The following is a 20,554-nucleotide window of genomic DNA, read 5'->3' on the forward strand; positions in this document are numbered from 1 at the left end:
TGTGCACTCTCTAGACCTGCGAATCCCCCTCATGTGGAAAGACTCAGAGTACTTCAAAAACAAAGGAGGTAAGTCAAAATGAAAAAGAGCATGTGATAGCATCTGGTGCATTTTTTGGTTTACACTATGTGCACTAAATCCCTATGTACTGGCTAAACACACAAAATATTCTTCATTCCCAATATATAACAAGTGTTTACCTAAAGTTCTTACTTTCAGAACTACATCGCTGTGCCGTATTCTGCCTGATCCAGTGTGGCACAGAGATCCATGAAACTGACCTGGTGATGGTAGACAGGACATTAACTGACATCTGTTTTGAAGACACTATAATATTGTGAGTCAAGTGTTTTTTATTTCAGTTTGAAAGCTAAGTTTCTGCTTTCTCATCCTCATTAAAAACACATTCGCAAGCTTTTGTTGAAAAAAAAAAGTAAATGCATTTTCTCTGTGTGAGCAGCAACGAGGTAAGTCCAGGGTTTCAGCTTCGCGTTGAGCTGTACAGCAGTTGCGTGGTCGATGAATTCTCCCCTGGGGCCATAGGATCCTGGAGAGTGAGCCGTCTGGGGGGCTCTTTGGGATGCTCCTCTGGGAAAAAGATCCGTGCTGCATTCGAGTCTGCAGCTGTTTGCGGATCCATTTCCAGTGGAGATGTAAGATCCGGAAGCGTGCCACCAACATTATCACCTGACCTGTTGGCACTGTGAGTATGACACTATAAGGAAACATTTTATGGTGTCGCTTGGAAAAAAAAGCAACAACAAAAAAAAGAATGATTGTGCAAAGTTCTTTCTTTCTCAAGGGGACCTAAGTATAACCTTTTGGCTCACACAACCCTGAGAATTGAGCATGTCCGGGAAGGTTTCAAAACGCACGATTTATCACTTTCAGCGACAGGTGAGTCTCCTGTCCTGTCATTTCCTCTCCTCTCTCCTCCTTAAAATCTAAATATACATAAATAATGAATCTTTTTAAAATTCCTAATCCTTTTAAATGTTTTGCCAGAGGATAATCCATTCTGGTTGCCTTTGTACGGAAGTATGTGTTGTTGCTTAGTTGCTCAGCCTCTGTGCATGATTCAGCCAGTGATAAGTGGCCAAATCAAAATCAAGGTGACAGAATTTTTTTTTTTAATTGTTCAATATTGTTATTCATTTATCATTATTATTCACATTATGACTTTTCTCACTGCTCTTGCTCAGCTCAGCTCAGAAGAGGACTGTAATTATTCTGAAACTGTCTATGGTGTCCTCAAGAGGCAAGCCCTTCTCTGTTATCAAAGTCAAGAAGGCCTGGAGTCTGAGGACAATCCCTTGCTTGAGATTCCAATCACAAAGGTTGGTTCTAAACAAGCAAAGTCTGATGAATAAAGGCAGTGATTCATTTAGCATTTTGCCAGTGTTGATTATAATTACACACCAAGGCCACTAGAGTGCACTGACGAATTATTTAGTGGAGAGGAAAAAGTGTTGTAAGGGTGAGGAGACTGAAATATTTTGCACAGTTCAAAACAGCTTTTTTAAAATTATATAGATAGCTCTAATTAAAATCAGTCATGTATGTTCAAAGCTAGAGATAAAAAAAAAAAGATAGCATCTCCTTGAATCCCCCCTTATTTCTACCCTTTTAAAACCAAAAATAATTTTCTGTTTCAGCAGGGAACAACACTGAGATTACGAGCTCTTTTTAAAAAGATGTTGGTGTATCAGAATTACCACTGTTGCAAGGATAGACTCACCACAAGACAGACTAGGTTCAACTGAAGAAAATCTGAACTGCAAACACTTGAGTATAGATTTTCTCTTTACGTGTGAGATTTTCAGGGAGCCTTGTTTTTGAGAAGCTCAATTTTAACATGTGATACAATTAAATGGTGATTTTGTGTTGTGGGTATGCTCAGAGCAGCATACCCACAACATGAAGCTTGGCAGCTTTTGCAGGTGAGCATCATGGAAACATACCATGGAATTTCTCTCTATTAGCTAACAATGACCATTCAGCTTTTTTAATGCAGTATGGAATGCAGTGATGAGCAGTTTATTGCCTGTGATGAAGCCATTTAGGTAATACAAAAGGTATTTCAGTAGATCAGCTGTAGCGTTGAGGCTACCTGCAGTGTCTCAGCTTATTCTTTGTTTTTCCTCCCAGGATACCGTTGTCTGTATGTCTGACAGAGATCCTGCCAATTGCCAGAAAATATACATCAATACACAACGCCAAAGGGAGGACATAACTTATGTGCTTACCACATGCACACTTGAAGACACACAGCACTGGAGGAAGGCCCTCTGTCAGCACATCTATAGCATGAGTGAGGCCTGAATGAACTCTTTGTTTCTTTTGCTTGTTTTTTTGTTTTTTTAAGTTCTTTGGGCTTTACAAGCACGGACAGTCAAATCCCTGGCATGACCTACTAGCAGAACTTCTTATACAATCTTTACACAGAATGACGCTGGATTTGCAAGGGAGACGTTACAGGGATGTTTGGTCTGTCCTGTTTTTACTTCAACGAAATTATGAGTACGTTTATACAAGAACAGGGTGTGCACCAAACTAAACCAACAAGTGTGAACACTCTTTGAACAAAGAAAGTTCACACTTCTGCCAAGCTTGCATAATCCCCCAAAATACGATATCAAACTTGCAGGATGATTGTAATGAAATGTTTTGGAGGTGTGCATGCACCAAAAAGCACATGTGCAGCACAGTTCACAAGCCCATAGACATCTGAAACTGATCACACGATTTGTTGTTCTGTTGCAACTTTGGATTTTTTATGATGCTTTTTCGAAACATAAGGAGTTTAAAAACAAAAAAGACAGCATTTATATCTTCATTAAACAAAGAAGGTGCAACCGGTAGGTGAAATAACCTCATATCACAATCAGTTTATTAGTATGCACGTGTATATCGGCTGTAAAAACTTCTGGTTTCAATTGGATGTTCGGAAAAAGTGACGATATGATTTCATTAACTTTTATCGTCTTTGGGCGGAGCCACGGTAGTTGTTTTCCCCACTTTTTTTTTCAGTCTGCATACATAAGATAGTTGATAGTTGCTTGCAGTATCGTGTTGAGGCCTGATTACTGAGAATGTTGTAGGTTTTCATGCCTAGTGCTAAGTTATAGCAGGGCTTTGCCAAAACGTAAAAGTATTATTCCAAGATGCACAATCTTGTTTTTGATAAGGTTCCAGGAGCACAAAAAGAAAATCAAATCGGAAAGTAGCAGCGTGGAAATCAAGTAACTCATAATTAGCTTCATTCTAACTTCATTCTTATTTTTGGGCGGTGCTTTTTAGCTTTTATTTTGATAGGACAATGGTGAGAAGGCAGGAAAGCTGGGAGAAAGACTAAATGGCTGCTTCAAGAGGCCTCTGCATTTAAGCTGGTGGTTAACTAACACATTACAAGGTTTGCTGTATCAGTGGGTGCAGATTCATACAGTAAATATGCAACACATGCAGTATGCCACCTCCTCATATTTCTTTGCATGACTGACAAAGAAAATACAGATTAACATAGTTGCAGTCACACCTGTGTTTTAATACAATAGAGCTAGACAAACAAAGTGAAATTGAATCAAACTCAGTCTCCATTCTTATGAATGGATGGAGGCTACATATCAGGTTTACAGTCAGGTCAATAAATATATGGGGACATCGACACAATTCTAACATTTTGGGCTCTATACACAACATTCTCAAAAAGAAGGAACGCACTGGTGAGCTCAGCAACACCAAAAGACCAGGAAACAACTGCAGTGGATGACCGAAGAATCCTTTCCCTGGTGAAGAAAACACCCTTCACAACAGTTGACCAGATCAAGAGCATTCTCCAGGAGGTAGGTGCATGTGTGTCAACGTCAACAATCAAGAGAAGACTCCACCATTGTGAATACGGAGGGTTCACCACACGATGTAAACCATTGGTGAGCCCCAAAAACAGGAAGGCTAGATTAGAGTTTACCAAACGACATCTAAAAAAGCCTTCGCAGTTCTGGAACAACATCCTATGGACAGACGAGACCAAGATCAACTTGTACCAGAGTGATGGGAAGACAAGAGTATGGAGAACGAAAGGAACTGCTCACGATCCTAAGCATACCACCTCATCAGTGAAGCATGGTGGTGTAAGTGTCATGACATGGGCGTGTATGGCTGCCAGTAGAACTGGTTCTTTTGTATTTATAGATGATGTGACTGTTGACAAAAGCAGCACGATGAATTCTGAAGTGTTTCAGGCAATAAAATCTGCTCATATTCAGCCAAATGCTTCAGAACTCATTGTACGGCGCTTCACAGTGCAGATGGACAATGACTTAAAGCATACTGCAAAAGCAACCAACGTTTTTGAAGAAAAAGAAGTGGACTGTTTTGTAATGGCCAAGTCAATTGCCTGACCTGAATCCGATTGAGCATCCATTTCACTTGCTGAAGACAAAACTGAAGGGAAAATGCCTCAAGAACAAACAGGAACAGAAGACGGTTGCAGTAGAGGCCTGGCAGAGATCACCAGGGATGAAACGCAGTGTCTGGTGATGCCTATGTGTTCCAGACTTCAGGCTTTAATTGACTGCAAAGGATTTGCAACCAAGTATTAAAAAGTGAAAGTTTGATTTATGGTTCATATTTTGTCCCATTACTTTTGGTCCCTTAACAAGTGGGAGGCACATATGCAAACTGTTGTAATTCCTACACCTTATTTGGATGTAAATACCCTCAAATAAAAGCTGACAGTCTGCAGTTAAAGCACATCTTGTTCGTTTCATTTGAAATCCATTGTGGTGGTGTATAGAGCCAAAAATGTTAGAATTGTGTCGATGTCCCAATATTTATGGACCCGACTGTACATCTGTACATAGCATTATTCTATATAACATGCTGATACCTGCTACCTACCTGCATTTATTAATGCTGTTCATAGAATCAGATTTATTTGCGTGACATTTTTTGTACTTTGTGTTATGGAGAAAAAATCTCTCTTATGTTGAACTGAAATCTGATAAGGTGTTTCAGTTTGTTTCTTATCTGGAAAAAAAGGGAAAAAATGCAATAACATATTTATCTATACATGGGGACGAGTGTAAGGGTTATCTACTGCATCAACATATCGTTCCACCTGTATCCACAATGCTGCAAGTGACATTATAGAAAGTCAAGAGACCAGCTGACGTGTATTTGTAATATTGTACATCGTGAGATGTTTAACGCTTTACGCTGGTATTTCCCAAACGGGTGCCCACGGTGAATCGGGATAGATTTTACACCAAATGCCCTTCTTGACATAATCCTCTGATTTATCTTGTCTCTCTTCCTGGTGTCAAACTGAAAGGGTTTTGTTCACGTGCAAAGTGAGTGCGCTAGCTGAGTTTATAGACACCGTTTGGTATGTGACTCTTCACACATCAGTAGACAGAGAAAGTATTAAACAGCTCACATACTTTGTTGTATTATTTCATTTTAGACTGCCATCAGTCTAATAACCTATATTTAAACTTAAAAGACAACTAAATTCTTCTGCATATATAATTAGAAGCCAAAACAGAGATGCAACATTGAACTCCACACGCGATCAGGTGATTTTCCATGAGATGTGTCTAGGGCTTAATTGGATTAAATGACGAGGCCTGGAGTCACCCGGGTTCTTTCTAGAGGTGTCCATGTGGCCTTGTTCACAGATTAACCAAGCAGGGAGGGTCATCAGCACATTTATTTGACTAATCCCACATACACAGGGAGAGTCCTGTCTGTCTTTCTTTGGAAAGGTCATGCATGTAGAAATCATGATCATTAAAAAAGGTGTGTTTCTAAATAAAAATACATTCTGCATACCTCAGGGCTATTACTGTTAATCTTCATTGTAATCTTCTTTTAATAAGGCAACTGCAGAACATGTTGCTGCAATGATATTGTGAGAAGGAGAATGTGACATTACGTCACTTGTTGATGTGAACAAGGGAGTTCTTGTTTGTCAGTGATCTGTCAGTGTGGATTTATTTATAAATTTTATCGAGTTTTGAAAGAAAGTATTCAGAGAACCATCATGTGGGCTGCAACGTGCAAAAAAAGATGCAACGACAGAGCACCTTGTACATCTAATATGTAATTGTGATTAAATTACATATTAGATCTCTTATGTTATGTTAAACAATCATGAACATAATAAATAATGTTAAATAGGGAAAATAAGCATAAGCTTATTTAATTCTAATTGCATACAGACAGTGTGCACACAAGCCAAATCTGAGTGCAACACCGTCATGAAAAAAAGGCCTCTTTGTCTAGATAAGCTTGATTGATGATGCCTTGCAGTTTTAAGAGTTTTTGTTTTTTTAGTGGCTTCAGTCTGCGCTGCCTCTTGTCCAGCAGGTAAATCAAGACCGTGTCATCAGATGAGAATGTCTTTCATTGCTCAAGAATACTGAAATTACTGTACAGTGTAAATCTGGTTTAATATTGGTCAATACTGAAATATTGCTTTTTAGCCAATACAAACAATTATACTACTGATATGCTTTTAAACACCCATTCAGGGCAATAACAAACATGCTTGCCAGCTAATTTCAAAATAATTTGACAAGATAATTGCTGATGTCAATTTTGGATTGAATTTTTTTCTATTCATCTGCTACATAATTGTATAATATTTGTATTATTATTTTTGCAGGCCATTGGAAACAGTGCTGTGACAACCTCATGAAGATACAAATGCCGAGCTCCAGGAAATCAGTAATGACGAAGCAGGGATCTCTATACCATGAAATAGGTAGAGTAACATGCGCAATGACTGAGTGATGCCAGCTTATGCCGCAGCCCCATAGATGGTGTTCAACTAAAATCTTAAACTATCTTACCAGTCATTTGGTTTGCCTGACTTGGCCAAGGACAGTCTCATTCTCAAGTGTTTCACTTCCTGGTTAAACAACAACAACAAAAAAGTAACAGATTTTAATTTCTACATCTGACAGCTTTAATTTTTATCATTGAATGTTTATTTTAAATTTACTTTAAAACAGCCCGAAGAGGAGACATGGGCGCATCCTCCCGCAGGCCCACCACCCGCAGGAGGCGCCATAGGGGTCGGGTGCATTGTGTGCCGGGTGGCGGCCAGGAGCGGAGGCCCTGGCGGACTGATCCCCGGCTGCCAAGACTGGCAATGTCTTGGCAGCCGAATGTCACCTCTCTGGTGGGGAAGGAGCCTGAGTTAGTGCGTGAGGTTGAGAGGTACCGGCTAGATATAGTCGGGCTCACCTCTACGCATGGCTTGGGCTCTGGAAGTTAGTGCATGCAGAGAGTATATATGTAAAGAGAGCTAACACACCTTTTCAAGGATGACAAAGCAAAGGTGGAATATACCGGCTATATAAGTGTTCGTGAAAATTGGTGGGCTGAATAGGCCGACGCTATCACCTCTAAGGCAGGTTCATGGATAAAGGCCATATAGTATATGGCGCCTCTGGAACCAGTCCTCCGTCTTTGGTTTGTTATGTACGCGGACTCTCAAGAACTTAAGTTTCGTTCACACTGTCTTTCACTGATCTAAGAACATGCGGCATCTAAGGCGAGCTTTGTACTCCATGTGGGCTTGATGGATGCAACGGCAGAGATACTAAAAAATAAGGCAGATGAGACGAATTACATGATATATATTATCACCACAAATTGTTAACATTGGTCATACGCAGACTCTACTAGCACACTGGATGCACTCGCAAATGGACAATTGGTTTATTGTTAGGTTGTGGGTTCTTCCACGAGTGGAATTGAGATTGTGTTTTGTTCCCAGTGCGACCTGATATGCGTGCGGCGGAGACAGCGAGAAGATGACAAGAGCAGGTGTAGATGAAATAGGCACAAGACATGGTAGTTGTCACGATGTTGACAGGAGTTGGTGCGGATTCTTTACAAGTTACTGACTTTGTGTTAGCTTAATTGTTTCCTGTATTATTCAAGGCTCTTGTTCTTGAAGTCCCATGGTGTGGTTGGGGTGTGTGTCAGATAACAATGGAGGCGGACTCTGTTGGTGGAGAGAGAAGCTAGGGAGGTGGATACGCGCCGGTGGCGCTGTCAGACGCCTGGGGGTAATCGTATGATGTTGAGCGGGGAGAGGTTGGTGTTTTTAGATGTGGCCGGGACATATGAATTGTTTGCAGTCGGGGGATGGCGAAGAAAGCACTGGATTGGTTATGTAAATAGGATGGGAAAGAGTTAGTAGAAGAAAAAAGGTCGAGGAGGGCAGTGGTGTGTTTAAATAATGAAAGGTGCACTTTCTTCACATGGACGCACCTCACATGTTTCGATTCGGTCTTTTATTGTTCGGTGAGATTTTCTTAAAGGATTGTCATTTGTCACTTAAATGGAGTCAAACTAACAGGCAGAAGTAAACCAATACTAGTGAGAGGTGAAGTTAACATCACTCGGCCGACGGATGAAGGAACTGTGCCCCTTCGAAATCCTGATCATGACCCCGAGCGGAAGATTCTCAATGCTCATATAAGTATGAGAGGATTTAACATCGTAACGGTGCAAATCAACAAGTCTTAGGTTTACTAACCCTAGGATTAACCAAACTAACTCTATGTTTACGAATTTTTTTACTTTTAAATAAACTTCCCAACACTGATAGGATAAGAAGGTAGTATACTTCATAAGTGCCAGGACGTGGCATAACTGTGTCCTTGAACACTTCTCTGAGTTAGGAGCCAAAATAGGGAAATACGGGATTAGACTTATTGAAGTAGTTTGACCACAGTTTCTCTTCGCACCTCCTCTTTTTCGTAATCGTTTATCATCTAAGATACAAGTGAGAACCAGGGTTTAATAGGGTATATCTTTGAATCTTTGACACCTTGGTTCCCGAGTAACGTCCATTTACAGAGAGAGCATGGAGCTGAGAGGCTAGAATACTAATACTGATTTCAACACAGGCCACAAACTGCTTCAGTTACGGATCCATGCGGTGGTGGGGGAGACAACTAGACAGACAGCCCGGTGCACCTCTGAACTGTGGTGGGCGTTAGTTGTCTGGACACTGTTTCTATTGCAGAGGCTTACTCTTCTCGCGAATATTGACGCTTCTCACGAAGATAGTAAGAGGTCTAGATCATGCGAGATGACATTATTTAACACGCATGGATCGACTTTAGGAACCATGTAGGAATAATTTGTCTCGATATTACAGGACCATGTTTCAGATTAATGCCCATCTCCACTTTGCCATTTGAAAACTGGCTGAAACGCTATTTGCAAGCATTGGGTACCACTGGATCGGTCCTTTGTATGGCAGAGTGGGTGGTATGGATGACAACTATGAATGACGTCTTATGACGTGGTAATACCACGCTCTTCTTATTAGAACACATAGATTTGGTTCGGAACAACCAACATTAGAGGGTGAAGGAGCCCAACGATCACTGCCACAGTCGCAACAGAAGTAGGTGTCCTAAATTCTGTTAATCTGGGCAGGACCTTTTGGTTAATGATCTGAATGGGTATCTTTACATGCTCTCGAGGAGGACACACGACCACGGAACAGGTGGCTATCATGATAAAAACTAACATTACAATAAGACAGGTTGGGATGTAGCTCAGGGAAGCGTGGGACGTCAGGACCATTTAACAAAATGGGCTCAGGGCAAGTAGGACATGAAAAAGCAAAAAAACTTGGGGTGTCGGGAACAGGGTAGTTCACCGAAGAGGCCCTGAAGTATGTGGAAGAAAAAGACTACCAATTCGGACTGCAGTCAATCAACTTATTTGGCCCTCGACAGACGACTTTTTACTAGAGACGAGTCCTTCCCGTGCCAAAGGTGTCTAGGAGGGAAACAACAGCAGGTGCAACCTTACCTTGCAATACTTTATGTGTATTTAGTGCTCCTCACAGGGGAGCGCTGACGGAATTATGGACACAAACATCATTTCGAGATTTTCCTGCATGTTAACTTTGTCCCCAACTTGGCATGACACAATCGTCTATAGAGGAGTTTGGTTTGTAAAGCAGATGTCTGGGGATGAGGGGGATAGGGAAGAAAAATGTTATCCCCCATCCACCGTCACATGGCCCCAGCTTTTCCTGTTAGGGAGAATTTCAACAAGGAAGTCAAGGGGTTCTCTTGTAAATTAAGGGCTTTTTGTTTTACACTCACTTCCTCTTCCCTCAAGACTCCCATTCACTAAGATCACTTTACACGTTGCAAGAGCTTGGTTCGCACATTTCCGGCAATAAGTCGGTACGTCGTTCCTTACTGGTGGGCCGTGGCTCCGCCCACAGGGCTGCCCTTTGTCCTCGATTCATGGTTCATAATTTTCATCTTATTGCGACAGGATTTCTAGGCGCAGACCACCAGTGGCCGCAGATTGGTGCTTTCACTACTGTCCTTCTGCCCCACGAATCTCATTCTCTCATTTTTGGGCGGATGATGTGGTTCTTTGTTGGCCTAGCCCCAATCCGTCTGTCGATCTCCGGCTCCCTTCTCCCATCACTCGCGAACAAGACCCCGAGATACTTGAACTCCTCCACTTGGGGCAGGAACTCATCCCCGACCCGGAGTGGGCACTCCACCCTTTTCCGGCTGAGAACCATGGCCTCAGATTTGGAGGTGCTGATCCTCATTCCCGCTGCTTCACACTCGGCTGCGAACCGTTCCAGTGCGAGCTGGAGGCCTCACCCGATGAAGCCAACAGAACCACATCATCCGCAAAAATCAGAGATGAGATTCTGAGGCCACCAAAGCGAAAGCCCTCCGCCACTTGGCTGCGCCTAGAAATCCTGTCCATAAAAATTATGAACAGAACCGGAGACAAAGGGCAGCCCTGGGCCCATCACCCACCGAACGAGTCCGACTTATTGCCGGCAATGCAAACCAAGCTCTTGCAATCGGTTGTATAGGGATCGAATGGCCCGTAGCAATGGGCCAGACGGGGGTCATCCCCCTCATCCCCAGACTCTGCTTCCTCCTCCGAAGACGTGTCAGTGGGATTAAGAAGGTCCTCGAAGTATTCCTTCCGCAGCGCTCCCCCAGCACTATACACAGTGCAGGTAGAGCACCGCTTTCCCCTCCTGAGACACCTGACGGTTTGCCAGAATCTCTTCGAGGCAGTCCGAAAGTCTTTTTCCATGGCCTCTCCGAACTCCTCCCACACCCGAGTTTTTGCTTCAGCCACTGCCCGAGCCGCATTCCGCTTGGCCTGTCGATACCTGTCGGCTGCCTCCGGAGTCCCACAGGCTAACCAAGCCCGATAGGCCTCCTTCTTCAGCCTGGTGGCTCCCTTCACCTCTGGTGTCCACCATTTGGTTCGGGGATTACCACCACGGCAGGCACCAACCACCTTGCGGCCGCAGCTCAATGCAGCAGCTTCGGCAATGGAGACGCTGAACATGGTCCATTCGGACTCAATGTCCCCAGTCTCCCTCGGAATGCTGTTGAAGCTCTGCCGGAGGTGTGCGTTGAAGATCTCGCGGACTGGGGCCTCTGCTAGACGTTCCCAGCACACCCTCACTACGCGTTTAGGTGCACCAGGTCTGTCCAGCGTCCTCCCCCGCCACCTGATCCAACTCACCACCAGGTGGTGATCAGTTGACAGCTCAGCCCCTCTCTTTACCCGAGTGTCCAGAACATATGGTCGCAGGTCTGGTGATACGATTACAAAATCGATCATCGACCTACGGCCTAGAGCGTCCTGGTGCCACGTGCACTTATGGACACTCTTATGTTCGAACAGGGTGTTCGTTATGGCCAAACTGTGATTTGCACAGAAGTCCAATAACAAAACACCGCTCGGGTTCAGATCAGGGAGGCCGTTCCTCCCAATCACGCCCCTCCAGGTCTCGCTGTCGTTACCCACGTGAGCATTGAAGTCTCCCAGCAGGACAACAGAGTCTCCAGGTGGAGCACCCTCCAGCACCCCCCCCAGGGACTCTAAGAAGGCTGGGTACTCTGAACTGCCACTCGGCGCATAAGCGCAGATGACAGTCAGGACCCGTTCCCCGACCCTAAGGCGCAGGGAACAAACCCTCTCGTCCACCGGGAAAAACCCCAACGTACCGGCAGCAAGCCGAGGGGATATTAGAATACCCACCCCGCCGCCTCTCACCAGGGGCAACTCCAGACTGAGACAGAGTCCAGTCCCTCTCCAGGAGACTGGTTCCAGAGCCCAAGCCATGCGTAGAGGTGAAGCCCGACTATATCTAGCCGGTACCTCTCAACCTCACGCACTAACTCAGGCTCCTTCCCCACCAGAGAGGTGACATTCCATGTCCCAATTGCTAGTCTTGGTAGCTGGGATCAGTCCGCCAGGGCCTCCGCTCCTGGCCGCCGCCCAGCACACAATGCACCCGACCCCTATGGCGCCTCTTGCGGGTGGTGGGCCTGCCAGAGGATGGGCCCATGTCCCCTTTTCAGGCTGTGCCCAGCCGGGCCCTGTGAACTAAGGCCCGGCCACCAGATGCTCGGCTTCGGGCATCCTCCCCAGGCCTGGCTTCAGGGCGGGGCCCCGGTAACCCTATCACGGGCAGGGTAAACTGTTCCCTCGATGTTTTTTCATAAGGGTCTTCTGAATCGCTCTTTGTCTGGTCCCTCACCCAGGACCAATTTGCCATGGGAGACCCTACCAGGGGGCAAAAGCCCCCAGACAACATAGCCCCTGGGATCCCTGGGACACACAAACCCCTCCACCATGATAAGGTAGCGATTCACAGAGAGGCTAATAAGATCCCAGACACATTGATCTCTTTGTAGCAAATTATTAAATAAGCATATTAAATCTTCCTACTGCACAGGTTTGAGGAGACAGACCTTTTCTACAGATTTTTATATTTCAGACATATTTTATAATCAAATGCTACTGCTGACATCAACACCATCAATGGCAAAACTTTAGAGCAATACACAACTGGTCTCAGTCTGTCCCCATGGATCTAAGCCAATACAACAGAGGTGACTTGTCCAGTTTTCCCCACATATAGATGAAGAAGCAGTGTATAATCTGGTTGCAATTAGAAGGGGAGTAGTGCAGCAAAGACATTTGGGCTCTAGCTCAGGAGGTAGAGCAGGCATCTACACAATGGAAGGTTGTGTGGGGATTATATCATTTTATATCATGTTGATTATTTTTATTAAGCTTTGAGCAGTGGCATTTGATTAAACATTTATTCCATTTATTAAACATACAGTTTCAATCATGTTATTAACACACATTGCATTTGTGCTCATGATAGAGTTAAGCATACAGTCTAATGAAGGTTAAAAGTGTAGTTCAGCGTTATGTCTGAACTGATATATTGATGAAATGACTTGAATGCTGTGAATGAATGCCTAACATGCTTACATACACATAGACATGAAGTATAATTTCTAGGGTAAAGGTGAAAGACATCTTGCTTTGTCTCTGCTTGGCAACTAGCGATCCGGGGTCTACAGGAAGCATCTGGAGGAGCCAGACAACCATATAGGGAAAAATGCTGTTAAACACAGAAACTTGTTGAACTGTCGTTAACTATAACCTATACATGTGATGTTTTGTCTAACGCGAGAAGGGGCGTTAACCCTGACATAATAAAACCATGCTGAAAGTACACTCAACAAAAATATAAACGCAACACCTTTGTTACTGCTCCCATTCCCCATGGGATGGACGTAGAGACCTAAAATTCATTCCAGATACACAATATAACCATCCCTCCCAAACAGTGGTCACAAATCAGTCCAAATGTGTGGTAGTGGGCACATCTGCTATATTGAGATAATCCATCCCACCTCACAGGTGTGCCACATCAGGATGCTGATCTGACATCATGAGTAGTGCACAGGTGTACCTCAGACTGCCCACAACAAAAGGCCACCCTGGAATGTGCAGTTTTTTGCGCTATTGGGGGTCTGGGGACCCAGAACCGGTCAGTATCTGGTGTGACCACCATTTGCCTCATGCAGTGCAACACATCGTCGCATGGAGTCTATCAGATTGTCAATTGTGGCCTGTGGAATGTTGGTCCACTCCACTTCAATGGCTGTGCGAGGTTGTTGGATATTCGTGGGAACTGGTACACGCTGTCGTATACGCCGGTCAAGCACATCCCGAACATGCTCAATGGGTGACATGTCCGGTGAGTATGCTGGCCATGCAAGAACTGGGACATTCTCAGCTGCCATCTGCCCTGAACAATGTGAACCATGATTCATCCGTGAAGCGCACACCTCTCCAACGTGCCAGACGCCATCGAATGTGAGCATTTGCCCACACAAGTCTGTTACGGCGACGAGCTGGAGTCAGGTCAAGACCCCGATGAGGACGACGGGCATGCAGTTGAGCGTCCCTGAGACGGTTTCTGACAGTTTGTGCAGAAATTGTTTGGTTGTGCAAACCAATTGTTCCAGCAGCTGTCTGGGTGGCTGGTCTCAGACGATCTTGGAGGTGAACCTGCTGGATGTGGAGGTCCTGGGCTGGTGTGGTTACACGAGGTCTGCGGTTGTGAGGCCGGTTGGATGTGCTGCCATATTCTCTGAAACGCCTGTGGAGACGGCTTATGGTTGAGAAATGAACATTCAATGCACGGGCGACAGATCTGGTTGACATTCCTGCTGTCAGCATGCCAATTGCACGCTCCCTCATTGCTTGTGGCATCTGTGGCATTTTGCTGTGAGACAAAACTGCACATTCCAGGGTGGCCTTTTGTTGTGGGCAGTCTGAGGTACACCTGTGCACTACTCATGATGTCAGATCAGCATCCTGATGTGGCACACCTGTGAGGTGGGATGGATTATCTCAATATGGCAGATGTGCCCACTACCACACATTTGGACTGATTTGTGACCACTGTTTGGGAGGGATGGTTATATTGTGTATCTGGAATGAATTTTAGGTCTCTACGTCCATCCCATGGGGAATGGGAGCAGTAACAAAGGTGTTGCGTTTATATTTTTGTTGAGTGTATGTTTTGATGGGAGATCTGGGGTGACAATATAGAGCTGTGTATCTTTCCACACGTGTTTAATAAAATCATTGTTTTGACGCACTTGGACCAGAGGTCGTTTGTCTCTCACCTCAATCATGAATCAGGACAGTTGGTAGTTCCATCCTTGGTTGCTCAGACTGCATGTCAAATAAACTCCAAGTTGCACTCTGATGCATCCATCAGTGTTCTATCTGACATTCAAACTCATATGTGAATAGCTGCTAAATGACCTTGTAAATAGCACTTTGAGTGCTCAGGTGGAGTAGCAATGTGCTATATAAGACCCAGTCCAAACCATCTGATGTGCTGAAAAGTGTGCTTTAACTCCTCATCCCATTGAACAATGTAAAGCATATTAAGTGTGGCCTTTCGTAGTACAGAATCATGAGTGGCATAATCCATGTTAAATTCTCCCAATTCTTTCATCTTTGGGCTGAAGGAAGGACAACACTCGGTGTATAATGCTCAATCAACAATCATTTTATTCCATACAATTCTCATTATTCCATACAACACTTTTGAGCATAAACCATCCGGAGGGGAGATGAGCGCGGGAGGGTGTCCGCCTGATCTCGAAGTGTCTGAGCGTTTCTCACATTCTTATACCTTCAGCCCCCCTCCAAAGTCATAAAACCTAAACATCCACATTCTTTCTCTCTCTCAGTGAGCCTAAGTTATGACCTTGGCTTCCTGTGCAGTATGTTCTGTTCTTTTCTAATCAGACAAATAAGGCCATGACTCTCTGAAAACAGTATTTCTTATAACTCAGCAGTATAATGCATCATAAAACAATATCATTCATTCACAATAAATCAGCAGTCTAATGTAATACAAATCAGTTTAATAATGTAATAGTTATCACCTTCTTCTAAGTCAGGAGAATAATGCAAACTAAAACTACATAATGATTTCACAATCTTTAATTAGGGGTATAACGTGGCATAAGATAATATAATAATCTCACATCCACCAATCATGGACGACAATAATTCATGAGCCCCAAAGATGACAAAGACCCAGTCTTTGTGCATGGCATTTTAATGTCCTTAATTGCCTGCATTCTCTCAGGTGACAGGTGTTGACATCCCTCTTTCAGCACATGTCCTAAATAGCCGAATGATGGATGGGAAAACTGCAGCTTATCCAATGATGCTGTGTAATTTGCATCAGCAAAGGAAGAAAATCTCTCAGGCACTTATATGTCGTGGGAGATGCCCACAGCATATCATCCACATATAAATGCTTTGATGGACCTGGAAAGACCAACTAAAACTCTTGCGTATTAGCTCCAGCTAAATAAAGAGCGACTTAATCTATGAAATCCATCAGCAATCATGACCACACATACTCTTTATCTTTGTATAGGAATATGAACAGCCCTTAGATGTTTTCATGTACAGAGACTGAGTAATATGCCAAACATAAATCCACTACTGTATAAAATATAGAGTCATCTGGAAGCACTGCTTGGATGGAATTAATATTAGGCACACTTGGAGACAAAGTAAAAACAGACTCCTCAAAGTAAAAAAAAGAGCCTTTCCTGCCCACTGTTTACTCTTTTAAAAGCTGGTAGTACAAAACACGATGACAACATTTGTATTAGAGGCCCTCACTTAAAGAAAAAAAAGAGGTTGGTGCTCGGTGGGTAAATTACATCAGAAAAGAAAAAGAAATACACAACCATATATGTTTAAAAAATGGCATACTGGGGTTGTTACAGTGAAATAAGTAAAACTCACCGGTGAATTTTCATCTGAAAATGTTGAATTTGCGTAAAAAACAACACTCCATAGTGCAACACTATCATTACAGACAAATTAGATGTTTAAAAGCCTTTGGGTGTGCATTTGGAATGCAATATGATTCCTAATAGGCAGGAAATATTAAAGCCAAAAGTTACTTACAACACAAAACTTATAACATCAATGTTGGGCCTGTTCCAAAATTTGAATGCACATGCGTTGAAATTACAGGTCTTCTTGAGTCAATAATCATACATTTCTTAATTTGTAGAGGCACAAAGAATGTAAATTATTGTCTGCTTGAATACCAGTCTAGTTCTACTTATCATTACTGTGTCATTTGTTGTTATCTTGTGTTTATGTTACTTTAATAAAGAAAGACTGGAATGTTTATAATTTCCAAGAGTAAATTTGTTTGTTTGGTTACTTAAGCAGGAGTAAAGTGGAATGGTTTATAAAGACCTGCATGTACATCCATCTAACAGTACAGGAGAGGCATGACTCAACAGGTTGTGGGGTAGCTGATTACAAAATGTTGTATCCTATCTAAAGATTCTTTACAATTTCACATCGAGAAACATTCTTGAAATATTTGACCTGTATTACGTATTAAGGCCATCGCACCATCTTTTTCAAGTGTTTAAATAAGTAATGTATTCCACATGGTTCACTTTTGAATCACAAAATAAGAAAAATCTGGGCCATCATAACAACCTGGAAGGTAGGACTTAAAATTATTAACCAATTTAAACACTGCGTTGTGAATAGAAGCTGGCAAAACCAAAACCAAAACAAAGAAACAGAGTTTGTGTGGCACACAAACTCTGGAAAGGGGACCTTAATATCACTTAGCACATGGTTTGCTTTATTATGTAGGCATTAATAAATAACAACTTAATAAAGACGTGACATGCTCAATTTCTTAAGAGGCATGACGAAGGAGTGATCTTTATCCAGAAGTGGAAATTATGCTGGTGGCTAAAACAGTGTACAAAAACTTCAAAATCATAGAGTGCATGAGGCTGTTAGCCGTGTTGTCCAGCATTAAACTTATTTACAATGTGTCAGTAAAGAATGACTTGCACTTGTAGCCTGTGTGTAATGACCCCATGTTGGGGTCGTGGATTTGACATCTTAAGGTTTTGAAAGTGGGGATACCTGCTCCTGATGAGCATAAGATTTCTGATAACAACTTGGCATCTCAGTTATAAATGAAATTCGAAATATCTTTGGAAGTACCGTTAATGTATAATTTGACTTCTAAGGTACAAGCAACAAGGCCGAGAAGATGAGGGGGTGGTCTACGTACTATAAAAACACAATCCTTAATCTTTGATCTTCAAACTGTATCTTTCTGTTTTGGCTTTAGTGTCATGTTTTGGCTGTGTGGCAGGCAGGAGAGGACCCAAACGCAAACTCACGGGGACAGAACTTGAACTCAAAAACACAGCTTTATTGCTGGAAAATAGAACACAAGCAATACAAAACTAAACTGGAAAAGCTAATTAAAATGCATACCAGAGACACGGGGAGAATCACACACAGCATGAGGGAGAACGCGACACCGAACTGAGGGAGACGCAGACATAAATACACAGAGGGTTAACGAGGGAAGTGGGAACACACGGGGAACACAGCTGACACAGATAACCATAACGAGACAGGGCAGGAGTGAACACAACATGACGCATACTGACGAGAGACTGTCAAAGTAAAACAGGAAGTACACGGAGGTTCAGACAGGAGGAGAGAGAGCACGGGGAGAACACAGACATAACGGGCTGGGGAAAACATGGAATAAAACACAAGGAGAGACGAGGGCTCACAGATACACAGGGGCACACAGGAGGTAACCAAATAAGGAACATCTTAACTAAATAACCTAGGAACCAAGGCATAAATAGGGAACAAAATACAAAACACACAAAAACTAAGAATACTGGGCCAACATGGCCCAGGACCATGGCATTTAGAGGCTCTATCTATTGGGTCATACCTTATTAATCACCCTGTCGTGGTACTGGAGAGAAAAGGGGAAGGTGCGAGAGACTACAGCATTATACAAGCAATGTGTGTCACAGTCTTGGGTCGGTGAACCATATTTTTGTGTTGTGAATTATTTATTGTCTTTGCTTTCATTATTATTTCTGTATCTCTATTCTCTTGTTTTTGTGCTCTGTCTGTACTCCATGTTCTTTTGGTCCCCCCTGTCAGTCATGTCTCCTTGTTATGTTTTGGATACTTATATGAACAATATATGAAAGTAATGAGAAAGTGGCCATTTTCATGAATAAATCATATAAGCCTTATATGATTCACTATATGAAGTAGACCACATCTTATGTAAGTCTTTTATAAGTTTTTACTATTTCTTTTCCATATGAGTAAGCCCATGTCTGTGTGCCTGTGTTATGTTTCTTGTTTTACTTTAATAGTCTTAGATCCTGTGTTTATGTTTTCTGTTTTGCTTCCTCCCGGTCTTATCACGTCTGATTAGTCCTAGCTGGGTTCCCACCTATTGCCCATTCTCTCGTTGTCCTGCTTGTGTATGTTTAGTGTGTGTTTCCCTCTGCTCCCTGTCGGTCCTTCTGCATGTAATCCTCCACGTTACCTCTGTGTTTCATTTCCTTTTTCCTCTGTTTCCTCCTCAGTGTTTCGTATATAGTTGTTCCTTGCCTTTTGTTTGTGTTTTGTTCAGCCTCCAAAATAAAGGCTCGCCTTTTGTTATTCATCTGCCCTCGCCTCCGTGCCTGCGTTTGGGTCCACTATCTCCTATGTTTTAGTTGTAGCAGTAGATCTAATAAATAAATCTGATATGGAATTTAAAATTAGAAATAAAAATAGTTAACAGAGGTTCAGCTAGCCTGACCAGGAATTACAGTCAGATTTACATTGACATGCTAAAATTCTCTGAGTGTATTTACTGTCTCCATCAACCATTTACAGATCAGTAGTAATTACTCTTGCATAGGTTTTTTGCTTGTTTTAAATTTGTACACTGTTGATTTGTCTTTGTATTTTTCTAATATATCTCTGTTTCACTTTTTCTTGCTGTCCCTTGCCCTTGCTGCTGTTGCATGTGAATAATAAAGTCTGTGTCTGTGCCAAACCAGAATTTTAAACTCCTTTTATAATTTGCCTATCAACATTTCTGGACCATGGGGTTTATTTTTGTGCATTTCCAACTTTGCTAGGTTTCAACAATAGCAGTTTTAGTTATTGTGAAGGAGTTTTTGTCATGACTCGTTAAGGTAGACCTTCCCAAAGTGTGGGTCCAGAGCCATTGTAGGGGGGAAAAGGGGAAAAAAAACAACGCTTGGACACTGCTAGCACGGGCACCTACAAAGACGCAAAGCAGGAGATGAAGCATCGCTGAATATGTTTCCAAACCAACTTCATTCTAAGCCAAAGACTAGAAAATATGGTGAAGCATATCTTCCCTTTGGTTTCACCTACACAAGTGCCAAGGTAGGTCTCCCCTACATAAATGGTTTTCCCTTTGTCAGGAGCACGCACTGGGCTCTCCAAATCACGGACAAACAGTATCCCACAGTTGTTTATGTTTTTAAATCCATTTTGCACAGAGAGGCATTTTTTGAAAAATGTATTGATAGCAATGTTGAATATTATTACACAGGGAAAAAAACAACTACATGTAAAATATTCACACCGTGATGCCTCTGCTTTTCTAAATAGAGGGACAGTAACTCCATGTGTATATGTAAGTGTGTAAAACCTGAAGATAGAGACAAAATACTGTTAATCTGACTAGCTGCCATTCTGCAATTCATCTCATGTAAACATGTGAGTGAAGTTGCCCCCCCCACCTTCTTCAAATCCAACAAAAGTGGTATCAAAC

The 20,554-nt window shown here is 42.8% G+C and overlaps 1 protein-coding gene across 2 annotated transcripts in view; it reads left to right on the forward strand.

Moving 5' to 3' along the window:
• The window catches only part of LOC102297914 (rhotekin), a 32,452-nt gene that overhangs the window by 2,815 nt on the left and 9,083 nt on the right, over positions 1-20,554 (forward strand). Inside the window, exons 4-11 of one of the 2 annotated variants that reach the window (XM_005929779.3) lie at positions 15-68; positions 220-337; positions 461-703; positions 803-897; positions 1,006-1,112; positions 1,203-1,337; positions 2,149-2,311; positions 6,668-6,766. In XM_005929779.3, coding sequence (XP_005929841.1) covers positions 15-68; positions 220-337; positions 461-703; positions 803-897; positions 1,006-1,112; positions 1,203-1,337; positions 2,149-2,311; positions 6,668-6,766 — 1,014 coding nt within the window. Of the gene's footprint in view, positions 1-14; positions 69-219; positions 338-460; positions 704-802; positions 898-1,005; positions 1,338-2,148; positions 2,312-6,667; positions 6,767-20,554 lie in introns of both variants that reach the window. The other variant, XM_005929778.3, reaches the window with a different exon arrangement.

The sequence above is a fragment of the Haplochromis burtoni genome, unplaced genomic scaffold (assembly GCF_018398535.1).
Source record: "Haplochromis burtoni strain Fernald_Lab_line unplaced genomic scaffold, NCSU_Asbu1 Contig_107, whole genome shotgun sequence".
Lineage (NCBI taxonomy): Eukaryota > Metazoa > Chordata > Actinopteri > Cichliformes > Cichlidae > Haplochromis > Haplochromis burtoni.